Genomic DNA, 18,763 nt, shown 5'->3' on the forward strand with positions numbered 1-18,763 from the left:
TTGAGCTGACATTAGCTGAAGAACACTGAAGGCGCCCTCAAGTGACGTCAGTGCAGAAATAGTTGCGCAGGGCAGGACATCAATCCTCGTAGACCATGGGGTGCTGAGGCATCTGCTCTCTCTGCATTTCATTCCCGTTTCTACCTCTGCAGGTCCAGGCAAGAGTCCCTGCTCTCTCCGTGCAATTCCATGTGGAATCTCTCCTCCTTCCTTTCTTTGCCGACCCTCTCTAGGAAAATACTTTTACTGTTTCTGAATCCTGATCCCTGTCCCAGCCAGGGTGCCCCACAGCCTCCAGTGGCTTATTGATTTCTCCATTGGACCCTTTCTCTCCTCCTTCCAAACAGTGTGGAAAGGGCCAGAGGCCTGGGTTCTCATTGCGGGGTTGTCAGTAAGAGGTCACGTGGCTTTAGTGGAGCCTCAGCCCTTGGGCACCACGCTCTCCTCGTCAGACCAAGGGGGACTGGACGTGGATGAGTGCGAGGTCTCATCCCTCCTGCCTTCCTCTTTGGTTCTTCCTCTCCCCAGTGTGCCCAGGGAGCTGCAAGAGGACGCAGGGACTGAAGGACTGTCACAGGCACTGACGGAGCAGGATTTCCCTCCTGGTGGTGCTGACCTGTCTGAATGCCAAGCGCCAATCAGAAGCGCCACCTCCCTGTCTGCCGAGCATGAGGTCGGCTCTGTTCTGGATGGAGCGGGTGAGTCCTCCCGTGATAAAGCTGGTCAGTCTCACTGGCGTCCCAGGTGGCCTCGCTGTGCTCAGTCCTCTGCCTGGGCTGAGCGATGTCCCTGCAGGCCGACCCTGGAGACAGGGTTGGTTCCCGTCAGGTGCTTGGGCAGAGTTTTCCGCACAGAGGGGAGGTGGGTCTGGGAGCTTTGCCGTCTGCCCAGCCCCTGACCGTTTCTCTGCCAGCCCGGGCACCTGGGATCTCTGCTTCCCCAGGCACACACCTGACAGGTGACATCTCCTTCATATACTCCATGTCTTTCTGCGTTGCCACGGTCACTGGGTGGTCTCACTGACCCGCAGGGACATGAGAGATGGGTGTTCTGGGAGGACGTAGCAAAGAGAGCACTAGGATTGCTCCCACTGAAGCCTCTTCTGCTTTCAGCCCCCACGCAGGAGGCCTGTCCCCAAGGGCCTTGGAGTGGAGACTTGAGCCCCTGCGTGTCACAGGTGCAAGCTGCAGACACACAGCTGCAGCCAAGCACCCTGGTGAGCGACTGTCTGCGGCTGCCGCTGGACCAGCAGTGGGGTCGTGGCTGTGGCTTGGCCACATGGAGCCTCCCCTGCGAGCCCTGGATCCTCGCAGCCAGCGCTGACTCTGGGCACCAGTGGCTAATCCTCCCAGGTGGGCAGGACAGGGGAGCAGGAGGCTCTGATGTGGGGGTTGCTGTCACCATGCCGGGGGGCGGGGAAGGGATAGCGGGGCCCCTCCATGCTCACTCAGGGCCAGGTGGAAATCCACGGTGCTCTCCCATTGGGAGAAGAGCAAGGTCTTGGGTTCTGGCTCAGACCTGCCCTCAGGTCCTGGCATGACACTTCTTGGTTGTTCACCGTGGCTATGTCACCTGTCTTCTCAGGTCTTCACATTTCACTTCACACACCTGAGAGCCCTGAAACATAATGTCGATATTTAATTGTTTATGTGATCATTAACACAATTTCCAAAGTGGCTGATTCAGTACCAATTGTTCAACTAAAACTATGACCATGTCATATCTAATCCTTCTATCTTCCGGTGATTTGTCACTTACATAGCGATTTCACGTGGATTTTTTTTTTTTTTTTTTTTTTTAACAATGTTGCTCCTGGGCCCACCCACAGGTCAGTCTCCCGACATATCCAGGTTGTATTCCAGTTCTTTAATGCTCTTTTGGAAATAAAGGACCACCTTTTTTGTGAACTGTCCAAATCAGTTTGCCCTGGGACCGTCCCACCTAGTTGGTCACCTGCAGGCATGGCAGGGCCGTGTCCTCCGTTTCCTTCTCAGCAGGACCCACTTCTGCTCAGACTGTCTTACCACAGAGCTCCCAGCCCCCACATCCTGTCCTGCCCCTCCTTGCTCTCTGTCCCTCTCCATCTCCCCCCGGAGCCTGTGGGGCTGCCTGGGGCTCCTCTGTCGGGCGATGCCCTCATGTGAGAGGTGACAAGCCCCAGGTACCCGGGACTGCATCAGGGTCATGAGCGGTCAGGAGCCCCAGTCTGGCCCCTTGGGGAGGGCTCCTGTGAAGGGCTCAGTGCTCACACGTCGTGAATCCCAGACTCGTGTCCTGGTAACTTGTATCATCTAAGCCTCTGCTCTTCCCTCTGGTCTGTCTTCCAGTTCTTGGATTCCCAGGAGCCCAGCCAAGACTCGCCCGGCTGGCGCAGGCAGTCTGCCCCCTGCTCGCTGGCCCGAGTGGCCTCAAGCCGAGGATGAGTGAGAGAAAGTTGCTGTTGAGCAAGTGGAGAGTGGCGTGCAGTGTCCCAGGCCTGTGGCTGCGGGTGCAGAGGTAACCCCACCTGCGGTCTCACACGCACGCACTCCTGCTGCTCTCTGTGCGAGGTGACAGGTCGTCTCCGGCTGTTCTTTCTCTGCCACGTGTGTTCCCTCCAACAGCCGCTGTAACCTCCGTCTGGTCTCGATGGTCAAGTTGATCATTGACTTTGCAAGGCCAGCCAGGTGCCTGGAATGCACCTGGCAGAACTCAAGAATTTTCCTTCTTTTCCACCCTTGGGAACCCGTAGCTCCCTAGGAATGGTCCCCGCCGTGACTCACTGCAACCTCTGAATGAGAACAGTTCAAAGTGAGCACATCTTTGGCTCCTGACCAAAAGGAATGTAGAACCTGGTCCCAGGCAGGAGACCTGCACTGGCCTTGTGAGATTTGTGTCCAGCCCCAGAGGTGCAGGGCTGGGTGACGGGGGTGCAGTATCCAGGGACTCCGTGTCCAGGCACTGTGGACTCCTTTGAGCTGACATTAGCTGAAGAACACTGAAGGCGCCCTCAAGTGACGTCAGTGCAGAAATAGTTGCGCAGGGCAGGACATCAATCCTCGTAGACCATGGGGTGCTGAGGCATCTGCTCTCTCTGCATTTCATTCCCGTTTCTACCTCTGCAGGTCCAGGCAAGAGTCCCTGCTCTCTCCGTGCAATTCCATGTGGAATCTCTCCTTCTTCCTTTCTTTGCCGACCCTCTCTAGGAAAATACTTTTACTGTCTCTGAATCCTGATCCCTGTCCCAGCCAGGGTGCCCCACAGTCTCCAGTGGCTTATTGATTTCTCCATTGGACCCTTTCTCTGCTCCTTCCAAACAGTGTGGAAAGGGCCAGAGGCCTGGGTTCTCGTTGCGGGGTTGTCAGTAACAGGTCACGTGGCTTTAGTGGAGCCTCAGCCCTTGGGCACCACGCTCTCCTCGTCAGACCAAGGGGGACTGGACGTGGATGAGTGCGAGGTCTCATCCCTCCTGCCTTCCTCTTTGGTTCTTCCTCTCCCCAGTGTGCCCAGGGAGCTGCAAGAGGACGCAGGGACTGAAGGACTGTCACAGGCACTGACGGAGCAGGATTTCCCTCCTGGTGGTGCTGACCTGTCTGAATGCCAAGAGCCAATCAGAAGCGCCACCTCCCTGTCTGCCGAGCATGAGGTCGGCTCTGTTCTGGATGGAGCGGGTGAGTCCTCCCGTGATAAAGCTGGTCAGTCTCACTGGCGTCCCAGGTGGCCTCGCTGTGCTCAGTCCTCTGCCTGGGCTGAGCGATGTCCCTGCAGGCCGACCCTGGAGACAGGGTTGGTTCCCGTCAGGTGCTTGGGCAGAGTTTTCCGCACAGAGGGGAGGTGGGTCTGGGAGCTTTGCCGTCTGCCCAGCCCCTGACCGTTTCTCTGCCAGCCCGGGCACCTGGGATCTCTGCTTCCCCAGGCACACACCTGACAGGTGACATCTCCTTCATATACTCCATGTCTTTCTGCGTTGCCACGGTCACTGGGTGGTCTCACTGACCCGCAGGGACATGAGAGATGGGTGTTCTGCGAGGACGTAGCAAAGAGAGCACTAGGATTGCTCCCACTGAAGCCTCTTCTGCTTTCAGCCCCCACGCAGGAGGCCTGTCCCCAAGGGCCTTGGAGTGGAGACTTGAGCCCCTGCGTGTCACAGGTGCAAGCTGCAGACACACAGCTGCAGCCAAGCACCCTGGTGAGCGACTGTCTGCGGCTGCCGCTGGACCAGCAGTGGGGTCGTGGCTGTGGCTTGGCCACATGGAGCCTCCCCTGCGAGCCCTGGATCCTCGCAGCCAGCGCTGACTCTGGGCACCAGTGGCTAATCCTCCCAGGTGGGCAGGACAGGGGAGCAGGAGGCTCTGATGTGGGGGCTGCTGTCACCATGCCGGGGGGCGGGGAAGGGATAGCGGGGCCCCTCCATGCTCACTCAGGGCCAGGTGGAAATCCACGGTGCTCTCCCATTGGGAGAAGAGCAAGGTCTTGGGTTCTGGCTCAGACCTGCCCTCAGGTCCTGGCATGACACTTCTTGGTTGTTCACCGTGGCTATGTCACCTGTCTTCTCAGGTCTTCACATTTCACTTCACACACCTGAGAGCCCTGAAACATAATGTCGATATTTAATTGTTTATGTGATCATTAACACAATTTCCAAAGTGGCTGATTCAGTACCAATTGTTCAACTAAAACTATGACCATGTCATATCTAATCCTTCTATCTTCCGGTGATTTGTCACTTACATAGCGATTTCACGTGGATTTTTTTTTTTTTTTTTTTTTAACAATGTTGCTCCTGGGCCCACCCACAGGTCAGTCTCCCGACATATCCAGGTTGTATTCCAGTTCTTTAATGCTCTTTTGGAAATAAAGGACCACCTTTTTTGTGAACTGTCCAAATCAGTTTGCCCTGGGACCGTCCCACCTAGTTGGTCACCTGCAGGCATGGCAGGGCCGTGTCCTCCGTTTCCTTCTCAGCAGGACCCACTTCTGCTCAGACTGTCTTACCACAGAGCTCCCAGCCCCCACATCCTGTCCTGCCCCTCCTTGCTCTCTGTCCCTCTCCATCTCCCCCCGGAGCCTGTGGGGCTGCCTGGGGCTCCTCTGTCGGGCGATGCCCTCATGTGAGAGGTGACAAGCCCCAGGTACCCGGGACTGCATCAGGGTCATGAGCGGTCAGGAGCCCCAGTCTGGCCCCTTGGGGAGGGCTCCTGTGAAGGGCTCAGTGCTCACACGTCGTGAATCCCAGACTCGTGTCCTGGTAACTTGTATCATCTAAGCCTCTGCTCTTCCCTCTGGTCTGTCTTCCAGTTCTTGGATTCCCAGGAGCCCAGCCAAGACTCGCCCGGCTGGCGCAGGCAGTCTGCCCCCTGCTCGCTGGCCCGAGTGGCCTCAAGCCGAGGATGAGTGAGAGAAAGTTGCTGTTGAGCAAGTGGAGAGTGGCGTGCAGTGTCCCAGGCCTGCGGCTGCGGGTGCAGAGGTAACCCCACCTGCGGTCTCACACGCACGCACTCCTGCTGCTCTCTGTGCGAGGTGACAGGTCGTCTCCGGCTGCTCTTTCTCTGCCACGTGTGTTCCCTCCAACAGCCGCTGTAACCTCCGTCTGGTCTCGATGGTCAAGTTGATCATTGACTTTGCAAGGCCAGCCAGGTGCCTGGAATGCACCTGGCAGAACTCAAGAATTTTCCTTCTTTTCCACCCTTGGGAACCCGTAGCTCCCTAGGAATGGTCCCCGCCGTGACTCACTGCAACCTCTGAATGAGAACAGTTCAAAGTGAGCACATCTTTGGCTCCTGACCAAAAGGAATGTAGAACCTGGTCCCAGGCAGGAGACCTGCACTGGCCTTGTGAGATTTGTGTCCAGCCCCAGAGGTGCAGGGCTGGGTGACGGGGGTGCAGTATCCAGGGACTCCGTGTCCAGGCACTGTGGACTCCTTTGAGCTGACATTAGCTGAAGAACACTGAAGGCGCCCTCAAGTGACGTCAGTGCAGAAATAGTTGCGCAGGGCAGGACATCAATCCTCGTAGACCATGGGGTGCTGAGGCATCTGCTCTCTCTGCATTTCATTCCCGTTTCTACCTCTGCAGGTCCAGGCAAGAGTCCCTGCTCTCTCCGTGCAATTCCATGTGGAATCTCTCCTCCTTCCTTTCTTTGCCGACCCTCTCTAGGAAAATACTTTTACTGTTTCTGAATCCTGATCCCTGTCCCAGCCAGGGTGCCCCACAGCCTCCAGTGGCTTATTGATTTCTCCATTGGACCCTTTCTCTCCTCCTTCCAAACAGTGTGGAAAGGGCCAGAGGCCTGGGTTCTCATTGCGGGGTTGTCAGTAAGAGGTCACGTGGCTTTAGTGGAGCCTCAGCCCTTGGGCACCACGCTCTCCTCGTCAGACCAAGGGGGACTGGACGTGGATGAGTGCGAGGTCTCATCCCTCCTGCCTTCCTCTTTGGTTCTTCCTCTCCCCAGTGTGCCCAGGGAGCTGCAAGAGGACGCAGGGACTGAAGGACTGTCACAGGCACTGACGGAGCAGGATTTCCCTCCTGGTGGTGCTGACCTGTCTGAATGCCAAGAGCCAATCAGAAGCGCCACCTCCCTGTCTGCCGAGCATGAGGTCGGCTCTGTTCTGGATGGAGCGGGTGAGTCCTCCCGTGATAAAGCTGGTCAGTCTCACTGGCGTCCCAGGTGGCCTCGCTGTGCTCAGTCCTCTGCCTGGGCTGAGCGATGTCCCTGCAGGCCGACCCTGGAGACAGGGTTGGTTCCCGTCAGGTGCTTGGGCAGAGTTTTCCGCACAGAGGGGAGGTGGGTCTGGGAGCTTTGCCGTCTGCCCAGCCCCTGACCGTTTCTCTGCCAGCCCGGGCACCTGGGATCTCTGCTTCCCCAGGCACACACCTGACAGGTGACATCTCCTTCATATACTCCATGTCTTTCTGCGTTGCCACGGTCACTGGGTGGTCTCACTGACCCGCAGGGACATGAGAGATGGGTGTTCTGGGAGGACGTAGCAAAGAGAGCACTAGGATTGCTCCCACTGAAGCCTCTTCTGCTTTCAGCCCCCACGCAGGAGGCCTGTCCCCAAGGGCCTTGGAGTGGAGACTTGAGCCCCTGCGTGTCACAGGTGCAAGCTGCAGACACACAGCTGCAGCCAAGCACCCTGGTGAGCGACTGTCTGCGGCTGCCGCTGGACCAGCAGTGGGGTCGTGGCTGTGGCTTGGCCACATGGAGCCTCCCCTGCGAGCCCTGGATCCTCGCAGCCAGCGCTGACTCTGGGCACCAGTGGCTAATCCTCCCAGGTGGGCAGGACAGGGGAGCAGGAGGCTCTGATGTGGGGGCTGCTGTCACCATGCCGGGGGGCGGGGAAGGGATAGCGGGGCCCCTCCATGCTCACTCAGGGCCAGGTGGAAATCCACGGTGCTCTCCCATTGGGAGAAGAGCAAGGTCTTGGGTTCTGGCTCAGACCTGCCCTCAGGTCCTGGCATGACACTTCTTGGTTGTTCACCGTGGCTATGTCACCTGTCTTCTCAGGTCTTCACATTTCACTTCACACACCTGAGAGCCCTGAAACATAATGTCGATATTTAATTGTTTATGTGATCATTAACACAATTTCCAAAGTGGCTGATTCAGTACCAATTGTTCAACTAAAACTATGACCATGTCATATCTAATCCTTCTATCTTCCGGTGATTTGTCACTTACATAGCGATTTCACGTGGATTTTTTTTTTTTTTTTTTTTTTAACAATGTTGCTCCTGGGCCCACCCACAGGTCAGTCTCCCGACATATCCAGGTTGTATTCCAGTTCTTTAATGCTCTTTTGGAAATAAAGGACCACCTTTTTTGTGAACTGTCCAAATCAGTTTGCCCTGGGACCGTCCCACCTAGTTGGTCACCTGCAGGCATGGCAGGGCCGTGTCCTCCGTTTCCTTCTCAGCAGGACCCACTTCTGCTCAGACTGTCTTACCACAGAGCTCCCAGCCCCCACATCCTGTCCTGCCCCTCCTTGCTCTCTGTCCCTCTCCATCTCCCCCCGGAGCCTGTGGGGCTGCCTGGGGCTCCTCTGTCGGGCGATGCCCTCATGTGAGAGGTGACAAGCCCCAGGTACCCGGGACTGCATCAGGGTCATGAGCGGTCAGGAGCCCCAGTCTGGCCCCTTGGGGAGGGCTCCTGTGAAGGGCTCAGTGCTCACACGTCGTGAATCCCAGACTCGTGTCCTGGTAACTTGTATCATCTAAGCCTCTGCTCTTCCCTCCGGTCTGTCTTCCAGTTCTTGGATTCCCAGGAGCCCAGCCAAGACTCGCCCGGCTGGCGCAGGCAGTCTGCCCCCTGCTCCCTGGCCCGAGTGGCCTCAAGCCGAGGATGAGTGAGAGAAAGTTGCTGTTGAGCAAGTGGAGAGTGGCGTGCAGTGTCCCAGGCCTGTGGCTGCGGGTGCAGAGGTAACCCCACCTGCGGTCTCACACGCACGCACTCCTGCTGCTCTCTGTGCGAGGTGACAGGTCGTCTCCGGCTGCTCTTTCTCTGCCACGTGTGTTCCCTCCAACAGCCGCTGTAACCTCCGTCTGGTCTCGATGGTCAAGTTGATCATTGACTTTGCAAGGCCAGCCAGGTGCCTGGAATGCACCTGGCAGAACTCAAGAATTTTCCTTCTTTTCCACCCTTGGGAACCCGTAGCTCCCTAGGAATGGTCCCCGCCGTGACTCACTGCAACCTCTGAATGAGAACAGTTCAAAGTGAGCACATCTTTGGCTCCTGACCAAAAGGAATGTAGAACCTGGTCCCAGGCAGGAGACCTGCACTGGCCTTGTGAGATTTGTGTCCAGCCCCAGAGGTGCAGGGCTGGGTGACGGGGGTGCAGTATCCAGGGACTCCGTGTCCAGGCACTGTGGACTCCTTTGAGCTGACATTAGCTGAAGAACACTGAAGGCGCCCTCAAGTGACATCAGTGCAGAAATAGTTGCGCAGGGCAGGACATCAATCCTCGTAGACCATGGGGTGCTGAGGCATCTGCTCTCTCTGCATTTCATTCCCGTTTCTACCTCTGCAGGTCCAGGCAAGAGTCCCTGCTCTCTCCGTGCAATTCCATGTGGAATCTCTCCTCCTTCCTTTCTTTGCCGACCCTCTCTAGGAAAATACTTTTACTGTTTCTGAATCCTGATCCCTGTCCCAGCCAGGGTGCCCCACAGCCTCCAGTGGCTTATTGATTTCTCCATTGGACCCTTTCTCTCCTCCTTCCAAACAGTGTGGAAAGGGCCAGAGGCCTGGGTTCTCGTTGCGGGGTTGTCAGTAAGAGGTCACGTGGCTTTAGTGGAGCCTCAGCCCTTGGGCACCACGCTCTCCTCGTCAGACCAAGGGGGACTGGACGTGGATGAGTGCGAGGTCTCATCCCTCCTGCCTTCCTCTTTGGTTCTTCCTCTCCCCAGTGTGCCCAGGGAGCTGCAAGAGGACGCAGGGACTGAAGGACTGTCACAGGCACTGACGGAGCAGGATTTCCCTCCTGGTGGTGCTGACCTGTCTGAATGCCAAGAGCCAATCAGAAGCGCCACCTCCCTGTCTGCCGAGCATGAGGTCGGCTCTGTTCTGGATGGAGCGGGTGAGTCCTCCCGTGATAAAGCTGGTCAGTCTCACTGGCGTCCCAGGTGGCCTCGCTGTGCTCAGTCCTCTGCCTGGGCTGAGCGATGTCCCTGCAGGCCGACCCTGGAGACAGGGTTGGTTGCCGTCAGGTGCTTGGGCAGAGTTTTCCGCACAGAGGGGAGGTGGGTCTGGGAGCTTTGCCGTCTGCCCAGCCCCTGACCGTTTCTCTGCCAGCCCGGGCACCTGGGATCTCTGCTTCCCCAGGCACACACCTGACAGGTGACATCTCCTTCATATACTCCATGTCTTTCTGCGTTGCCACGGTCACTGGGTGGTCTCACTGACCCGCAGGGACATGAGAGATGGGTGTTCTGGGAGGACGTAGCAAAGAGAGCACTAGGATTGCTCCCACTGAAGCGTCTTCTGCTTTCAGCCCCCACGCAGGAGGCCTGTCCCCAAGGGCCTTGGAGTGGAGACTTGAGCCCCTGCGTGTCACAGGTGCAAGCTGCAGACACACAGCTGCAGCCAAGCACCCTGGTGAGCGACTGTCTGCGGCTGCCGCTGGACCAGCAGTGGGGTCGTGGCTGTGGCTTGGCCACATGGAGCCTCCCCTGCGAGCCCTGGATCCTCGCAGCCAGCGCTGACTCTGGGCACCAGTGGCTAATCCTCCCAGGTGGGCAGGACAGGGGAGCAGGAGGCTCTGATGTGGGGGTTGCTGTCACCATGCCGGGGGGCGGGGAAGGGATAGCGGGGCCCCTCCATGCTCACTCAGGGCCAAGTGGAAATCCACGGTGCTCTCCCATTGGGAGAAGAGCAAGGTCTTGGGTTCTGGCTCAGACCTGCCCTCAGGTCCTGGCATGACACTTCTTGGTTGTTCACCGTGGCTATGTCACCTGTCTTCTCAGGTCTTCACATTTCACTTCACACACCTGAGAGCCCTGAAACATAATGTCGATATTTAATTGTTTATGTGATCATTAACACAATTTCCAAAGTGGCTGATTCAGTACCAATTGTTCAACTAAAACTATGACCATGTCATATCTAATCCTTCTATCTTCCGGTGATTTGTCACTTACATAGCGATTTCACGTGGATTTTTTTTTTTTTTTTTTTTTTTAACAATGTTGCTCCTGGGCCCACCCACAGGTCAGTCTCCCGACATATCCAGGTTGTATTCCAGTTCTTTAATGCTCTTTTGGAAATAAAGGACCACCTTTTTTGTGAACTGTCCAAATCAGTTTGCCCTGGGACCGTCCCACCTAGTTGGTCACCTGCAGGCATGGCAGGGCCGTGTCCTCCGTTTCCTTCTCAGCAGGACCCACTTCTGCTCAGACTGTCTTACCACAGAGCTCCCAGCCCCCACATCCTGTCCTGCCCCTCCTTGCTCTCTGTCCCTCTCCATCTCCCCCCGGAGCCTGTGGGGCTGCCTGGGGCTCCTCTGTCGGGCGATGCCCTCATGTGAGAGGTGACAAGCCCCAGGTACCCGGGACTGCATCAGGGTCATGAGCGGTCAGGAGCCCCAGTCTGGCCCCTTGGGGAGGGCTCCTGTGAAGGGCTCAGTGCTCACACGTCGTGAATCCCAGACTCGTGTCCTGGTAACTTGTATCATCTAAGCCTCTGCTCTTCCCTCCGGTCTGTCTTCCAGTTCTTGGATTCCCAGGAGCCCAGCCAAGACTCGCCCGGCTGGCGCAGGCAGTCTGCCCCCTGCTCGCTGGCCCGAGTGGCCTCAAGCCGAGGATGAGTGAGAGAAAGTTGCTGTTGAGCAAGTGGAGAGTGGCGTGCAGTGTCCCAGGCCTGCGGCTGCGGGTGCAGAGGTAACCCCGTCTGCGGTCTCACACGCAGGCACTCCTGCTGCTCTCTGTGCGAGGTGACAGGTCGTCTCCATCTGCTCTTTCTCTGCCACGTGTGTTCCCTCCAACAGCCGCTGTAACCTCCGTCTGGTCTCGATGGTCAAGTTGATCATTGACTTTGCAAGGCCAGCCAGGTGCCTGGAATGCACCTGGCAGAACTCAAGAATTTTCCTTCTTTTCCACCCTTGGGAACCCGTAGCTCCCTAGGAATGGTCCCCGCCGTGACTCACTGCAACCTCTGAATGAGAACAGTTCAAAGTGAGCACATCTTTGGCTCCTGACCAAAAGGAATGTAGAACCTGGTCCCAGGCAGGAGACCTGCACTGGCCTTGTGAGATTTGTGTCCAGCCCCAGAGGTGCAGGGCTGGGTGACGGGGGTGCAGTATCCAGGGACTCCGTGTCCAGGCACTGTGGACTCCTTTGAGCTGACATTAGCTGAAGAACACTGAAGGCGCCCTCAAGTGACGTCAGTGCAGAAATAGTTGCGCAGGGCAGGACATCAATCCTCGTAGACCATGGGGTGCTGAGGCATCTGCTCTCTCTGCATTTCATTCCCGTTTCTACCTCTGCAGGTCCAGGCAAGAGTCCCTGCTCTCTCCGTGCAATTCCATGTGGAATCTCTCCTCCTTCCTTTCTTTGCCGACCCTCTCTAGGAAAATACTTTTACTGTTTCTGAATCCTGATCCCTGTCCCAGCCAGGGTGCCCCACAGCCTCCAGTGGCTTATTGATTTCTCCATTGGACCCTTTCTCTCCTCCTTCCAAACAGTGTGGAAAGGGCCAGAGGCCTGGGTTCTCGTTGCGGGGTTGTCAGTAACAGGTCACGTGGCTTTAGTGGAGCCTCAGCCCTTGGGCACCACGCTCTCCTCGTCAGACCAAGGGGGACTGGACGTGGATGAGTGCGAGGTCTCATCCCTCCTGCCTTCCTCTTTGGTTCTTCCTCTCCCCAGTGTGCCCAGGGAGCTGCAAGAGGACGCAGGGACTGAAGGACTGTCACAGGCACTGACGGAGCAGGATTTCCCTCCTGGTGGTGCTGACCTGTCTGAATGCCAAGAGCCAATCAGAAGCGCCACCTCCCTGTCTGCCGAGCATGAGGTCGGCTCTGTTCTGGATGGAGCGGGTGAGTCCTCCCGTGATAAAGCTGGTCAGTCTCACTGGCGTCCCAGGTGGCCTCGCTGTGCTCAGTCCTCTGCCTGGGCTGAGCGATGTCCCTGCAGGCCGACCCTGGAGACAGGGTTGGTTGCCGTCAGGTGCTTGGGCAGAGTTTTCCGCACAGAGGGGAGGTGGGTCTGGGAGCTTTGCCGTCTGCCCAGCCCCTGACCGTTTCTCTGCCAGCCCGGGCACCTGGGATCTCTGCTTCCCCAGGCACACACCTGACAGGTGACATCTCCTTCATATACTCCATGTCTTTCTGCGTTGCCACGGTCACTGGGTGGTCTCACTGACCCGCAGGGACATGAGAGATGGGTGTTCTGGGAGGACGTAGCAAAGAGAGCACTAGGATTGCTCCCACTGAAGCGTCTTCTGCTTTCAGCCCCCACGCAGGAGGCCTGTCCCCAAGGGCCTTGGAGTGGAGACTTGAGCCCCTGCGTGTCACAGGTGCAAGCTGCAGACACACAGCTGCAGCCAAGCACCCTGGTGAGCGACTGTCTGCGGCTGCCGCTGGACCAGCAGTGGGGTCGTGGCTGTGGCTTGGCCACATGGAGCCTCCCCTGCGAGCCCTGGATCCTCGCAGCCAGCGCTGACTCTGGGCACCAGTGGCTAATCCTCCCAGGTGGGCAGGACAGGGGAGCAGGAGGCTCTGATGTGGGGGTTGCTGTCACCATGCCGGGGGGCGGGGAAGGGATAGCGGGGCCCCTCCATGCTCACTCAGGGCCAAGTGGAAATCCACGGTGCTCTCCCATTGGGAGAAGAGCAAGGTCTTGGGTTCTGGCTCAGACCTGCCCTCAGGTCCTGGCATGACACTTCTTGGTTGTTCACCGTGGCTATGTCACCTGTCTTCTCAGGTCTTCACATTTCACTTCACACACCTGAGAGCCCTGAAACATAATGTCGATATTTAATTGTTTATGTGATCATTAACACAATTTCCAAAGTGGCTGATTCAGTACCAATTGTTCAACTAAAACTATGACCATGTCATATCTAATCCTTCTATCTTCCGGTGATTTGTCACTTACATAGCGATTTCACGTGGATTTTTTTTTTTTTTTTTTTTTTTAACAATGTTGCTCCTGGGCCCACCCACAGGTCAGTCTCCCGACATATCCAGGTTGTATTCCAGTTCTTTAATGCTCTTTTGGAAATAAAGGACCACCTTTTTTGTGAACTGTCCAAATCAGTTTGCCCTGGGACCGTCCCACCTAGTTGGTCACCTGCAGGCATGGCAGGGCCGTGTCCTCCGTTTCCTTCTCAGCAGGACCCACTTCTGCTCAGACTGTCTTACCACAGAGCTCCCAGCCCCCACATCCTGTCCTGCCCCTCCTTGCTCTCTGTCCCTCTCCATCTCCCCCCGGAGCCTGTGGGGCTGCCTGGGGCTCCTCTGTCGGGCGATGCCCTCATGTGAGAGGTGACAAGCCCCAGGTACCCGGGACTGCATCAGGGTCATGAGCGGTCAGGAGCCCCAGTCTGGCCCCTTGGGGAGGGCTCCTGTGAAGGGCTCAGTGCTCACACGTCGTGAATCCCAGACTCGTGTCCTGGTAACTTGTATCATCTAAGCCTCTGCTCTTCCCTCCGGTCTGTCTTCCAGTTCTTGGATTCCCAGGAGCCCAGCCAAGACTCGCCCGGCTGGCGCAGGCAGTCTGCCCCCTGCTCGCTGGCCCGAGTGGCCTCAAGCCGAGGATGAGTGAGAGAAAGTTGCTGTTGAGCAAGTGGAGAGTGGCGTGCAGTGTCCCAGGCCTGCGGCTGCGGGTGCAGAGGTAACCCCGTCTGCGGTCTCACACGCAGGCACTCCTGCTGCTCTCTGTGCGAGGTGACAGGTCGTCTCCATCTGCTCTTTCTCTGCCACGTGTGTTCCCTCCAACAGCCGCTGTAACCTCCGTCTGGTCTCGATGGTCAAGTTGATCATTGACTTTGCAAGGCCAGCCAGGTGCCTGGAATGCACCTGGCAGAACTCAAGAATTTTCCTTCTTTTCCACCCTTGGGAACCCGTAGCTCCCTAGGAATGGTCCCCGCCGTGACTCACTGCAACCTCTGAATGAGAACAGTTCAAAGTGAGCACATCTTTGGCTCCTGACCAAAAGGAATGTAGAACCTGGTCCCAGGCAGGAGACCTGCACTGGCCTTGTGAGATTTGTGTCCAGCCCCAGAGGTGCAGGGCTGGGTGACGGGGGTGCAGTATCCAGGGACTCCGTGTCCAGGCACTGTGGACTCCTTTGAGCTGACATTAGCTGAAGAACACTGAAGGCGCCCTCAAGTGACGTCAGTGCAGAAATAGTTGCGCAGGGCAGGACATCAATCCTCGTAGACCATGGGGTGCTGAGGCATCTGCTCTCTCTGCATTTCATTCCCGTTTCTACCTCTGCAGGTCCAGGCAAGAGTCCCTGCTCTCTCCGTGCAATTCCATGTGGAATCTCTCCTTCTTCCTTTCTTTGCCGACCCTCTCTAGGAAAATACTTTCACTGTTTCTGAATCCTGATCCCTGTCCCAGCCAGGGTGCCCCACAGCCTCCAGTGGCTTATTGATTTCTCCATTGGACCCTTTCTCTCCTCCTTCCAAACAGTGTGGAAAGGGCCAGAGGCCTGGGTTCTCGTTGCGGGGTTGTCAGTAACAGGTCACGTGGCTTTAGTGGAGCCTCAGCCCTTGGGCACCACGCTCTCCTCGTCAGACCAAGGGGGACTGGACGTGGATGAGTGCGAGGTCTCATCCCTCCTGCCTTCCTCTTTGGTTCTTCCTCTCCCCAGTGTGCCCAGGGAGCTGCAAGAGGACGCAGGGACTGAAGGACTGTCACAGGCACTGACGGAGCAGGATTTCCCTCCTGGTGGTGCTGACCTGTCTGAATGCCAAGAGCCAATCAGAAGCGCCACCTCCCTGTCTGCCCAGCATGAGGTCGGCTCTGTTCTGGATGGAGCGGGTGAGTCCTCCCGTGATAAAGCTGGTCAGTCTCACTGGCGTCCCAGGTGGCCTCGCTGTGCTCAGTCCTCTGCCTGGGCTGAGCGATGTCCCTGCAGGCCGACCCTGGAGACAGGGTTGGTTCCCGTCAGGTGCTTGGGCAGAATTTTCCGCACAGAGGGGAGGTGGGTCTGGGAGCTTTGCCGTCTGCCCAGCCCCTGACCGTTTCTCTGCCAGCCCGGGCACCTGGGATCTCTGCTTCCCCAGGCACACACCTGACAGGTGACATCTCCTTCATATACTCCATGTCTTTCTGCGTTGCCACGGTCACTGGGTGGTCTCACTGACCCGCAGGGACATGAGAGATGGGTGTTCTGGGAGGACGTAGCAAAGAGAGCACTAGGATTGCTCCCACTGAAGCCTCTTCTGCTTTCAGCCCCCACGCAGGAGGCCTGTCCCCAAGGGCCTTGGAGTGGAGACTTGAGCCCCTGCGTGTCACAGGTGCAAGCTGCAGACACACAGCTGCAGCCAAGCACCCTGGTGAGCGACTGTCTGCGGCTGCCGCTGGACCAGCAGTGGGGTCGTGGCTGTGGCTTGGCCACATGGAGCCTCCCCTGCGAGCCCTGGATCCTCGCAGCCAGCGCTGACTCTGGGCACCAGTGGCTAATCCTCCCAGGTGGGCAGGACAGGGGAGCAGGAGGCTCTGATGTGGGGATTGCTGTCACCATGCGGGGGGAGGAGGGGACAGTGGGGCCCAATTGTTCAATGAAAGCTGTGACCATGTCATGTATAGTCCTTATATCTTTCGGTTATTTATGACTTGCATAGTGATTTCACAGGGATTTTTTTTAACATTGTTGATCCTGGGCCCACAGGTCAGTCTCCTGAGATATCCAGGTTTTATTCCGGTTCTTTAATCCTCTTTTGGAAATAAAGGACAACCTTTTTGTAAACTGTGCAAATCAGTCTCCCCTGTGTCTGTCCATCTAGTTCATCACCTGCAGGCATGGCAGGGCCGAGGCCTCAGTTTCCTTCTCAGCAGGACCCACTTCTGCTCAGACTGTCTTAACACAGAGCTCCCAGCCCCCACATCCTGTCCTGTCCCTCCTTGCTCTCTGTCCCCCTCCATCTCCCCCTGGAGCCTGTGGGGCTGCCTGGGGCTCCTCTGTCGGGTGATGCCTTCATGTGAGAGGTGACAAGCCCCAGGTATCCAGGACTCCATGAGGGTCATGAGCGGTCAGGAGCCCCAGTCTGGCCCCTTGGGGAGGGCTCCTGTGAAGGGCTCAGTGCTCACACGTCGTGAATCCCAGACTCGTGTCCTGGTAACTTGTATCATCTAAGCCTCTGCTCTTCCCTCTGGTCTGTCTTCCAGTTCTTGGATTCCCAGGAGCCCAGCCAAGACTCGCCCGGCTGGCGCAGGCAGTCTGCCCCCTGCTCGCTGGCCCGAGTGGCCTCAAGCCGAGGATGAGTGAGAGAAAGTTGCTGTTGAGCAAGTGGAGAGTTGCATGCTGTTTCCCAGGCCTGCGGCTGCGGGTGCAGAGGTAACTCCACCTGCGGTCTCACACGCAGGCACTCCTGCTGCTCTCTGTGCGAGGTGACAGGTCGTCTCCGTCTGCTCTTTCTCTGCCACGTGTGTTCCCTCCAACAGCCGCTGTAACCTCCGTCTGGTCTCGATGGTCAAGTTGATCATTGACTTTGCAAGGCCAGCCAGGTGCCTGGAATGCACCTGGCAGAACTCAAGAATTTTCCTTCTTTTCCACCCTTGGGAACCTGTAGCTCCCTAGGAATGGTCCCTGCTGTGATTCACTGGTACCTGTGAATTTGAACAGTGACAAATGAATTCATTTTTTGCTCATGGCAAAAAATAACTTAGAACCTGGTCCCAGGCAGGAGACCTGCACTGGCCTTGTGAGATTTGTGTCCAGCCCCAGAGGTGCAGGGCTGGGTGACAGGGGTGGCGTTTCCAGGGACTCAGTGTCCAGGCACTGTGGACTCATTTGAGCCAATATTAGCTGAAGAACACTGAAGGCGCCCTCAAGTGACGTCAGTGCAGAAATAGTTGCGCAGGGCAGGACATCAATCCTCGTAGACCATGGGGTGCTGAGGCATCTGCTCTCTCTGCATTTCATTCCCGTTTCTACCTCTGCAGGTCCAGGCAAGAGTCCCTGCTCTCTCCGTGCAATTCCATGTGGAATCTCTCCTTCTTCCTTTCTTTGCCGACCCTCTCTAGGAAAATACTTTCACTGTTTCTAAATCCTGATCCCTGTCCCAGCCAGGGTGTCCCACGGCCTCCAGTGGCTTATTGATTTCTCCATTGGACCCTTTCTCTCCTCCTTCCAAACAGTGTGGAAAGGGCCAGAGGCCTGGGTTCTCGTTGCGGGGTTGTCAGTAACAGGTCACGTGGCTTTAGTGGAGCCTCAGCCCTTGGGCACCACGCTCTCCTCGTCAGACCAAGGGGGACTGGACGTGGATGAGTCTGAGGTCCCTGCTGTCTCTCATAGCCAGGGGTCTTCCCCCAGCCAACCACCCCTCCTTGAAAGTCTGGGACGTGGGGTTATAAGAGGGCCTGTTTCTCTGCGAAGGACCTCTCCCCTTGCAGGTGTCTGTCTCTGAGTGTGGTAGCTGACACTAAGCATGTCCCTCACAAGCGGGTGTGAAATGCCATCACTTTTCTGTAAACAAAGGAGAAAAGTGGCTGATTGAACCAGGTCCTGGTTGGGCACGGACAGAGTGCCCATATCCTGCCCCTCAGGGTGACCTTAAGTTCAGGAAGGTTTTCTTCTCCCCTGTGGCTGTCACTGTCCAATTCAGCCCAGCCTCCCACAGGAGTGCAGTGTGGCCCTGGGTCTGTCCCTCTCAGCTGCCACTCCGGACTGAGCCACCAGCAGGACTGACAGACTCTCATTGGGTTTTTTTCTTTTTGCAGATACCAAGTACTGTTGGAACTATGAAAAAACTGAACGTGTTTCATAAAATGTACCATCTCTACTTGAAAAAAAAAAACTATAACAGTTGACATGGATATCATTCGGAATAAATAGTTTCATTTCCCTATTTATTTCTATACAGTACCCTTTCCCATATTTTACCCTGTATTTATCATAAAGAGAAAGCATAATATTTTTTGTGAAAACATTTTCTTTGACCTCAAATAAAGTTATTTAAAATAAATTACAATGTGCTTGTGAGCCTATTGTGCCAGTGCCTGTGGCCCCGTCCTAGCTCATTCCAGCTGCTGTGACAAAACCCATGAACCGGGGGCTTATGAGCAAATGAAATTCGTTCTCTCCCAGGTCGGAGGCTGACAGGTCCAAGAGGGACCAGCAGGCT

The 18,763-nt window shown here is 56.6% G+C and overlaps 1 protein-coding gene across 1 annotated transcript; it reads left to right on the forward strand.

Annotated features, from left to right (window-relative positions):
- The first annotated feature begins 13,076 nt into the window (after positions 1 to 13,076).
- Positions 13,077 to 18,090, forward strand: LOC138398822 (neuroblastoma breakpoint family member 4-like). The gene is made up of 6 exons (XM_069493278.1): positions 13,077 to 13,157; positions 14,133 to 14,301; positions 15,286 to 15,455; positions 15,870 to 16,109; positions 16,806 to 16,974; positions 18,033 to 18,090. Exons 2-6 carry the CDS (start codon positions 14,225 to 14,227, stop codon positions 18,088 to 18,090), a joined length of 714 nt encoding a protein of 237 aa, XP_069349379.1. The 5' UTR covers positions 13,077 to 13,157; positions 14,133 to 14,224.
- The last annotated feature ends 673 nt before the right edge of the window (positions 18,091 to 18,763 follow it).

Source organism: Eulemur rufifrons, chromosome 18 (genome assembly GCF_041146395.1).
Source record: "Eulemur rufifrons isolate Redbay chromosome 18, OSU_ERuf_1, whole genome shotgun sequence".
Taxonomy (NCBI): Eukaryota; Metazoa; Chordata; class Mammalia; order Primates; family Lemuridae; genus Eulemur; species Eulemur rufifrons.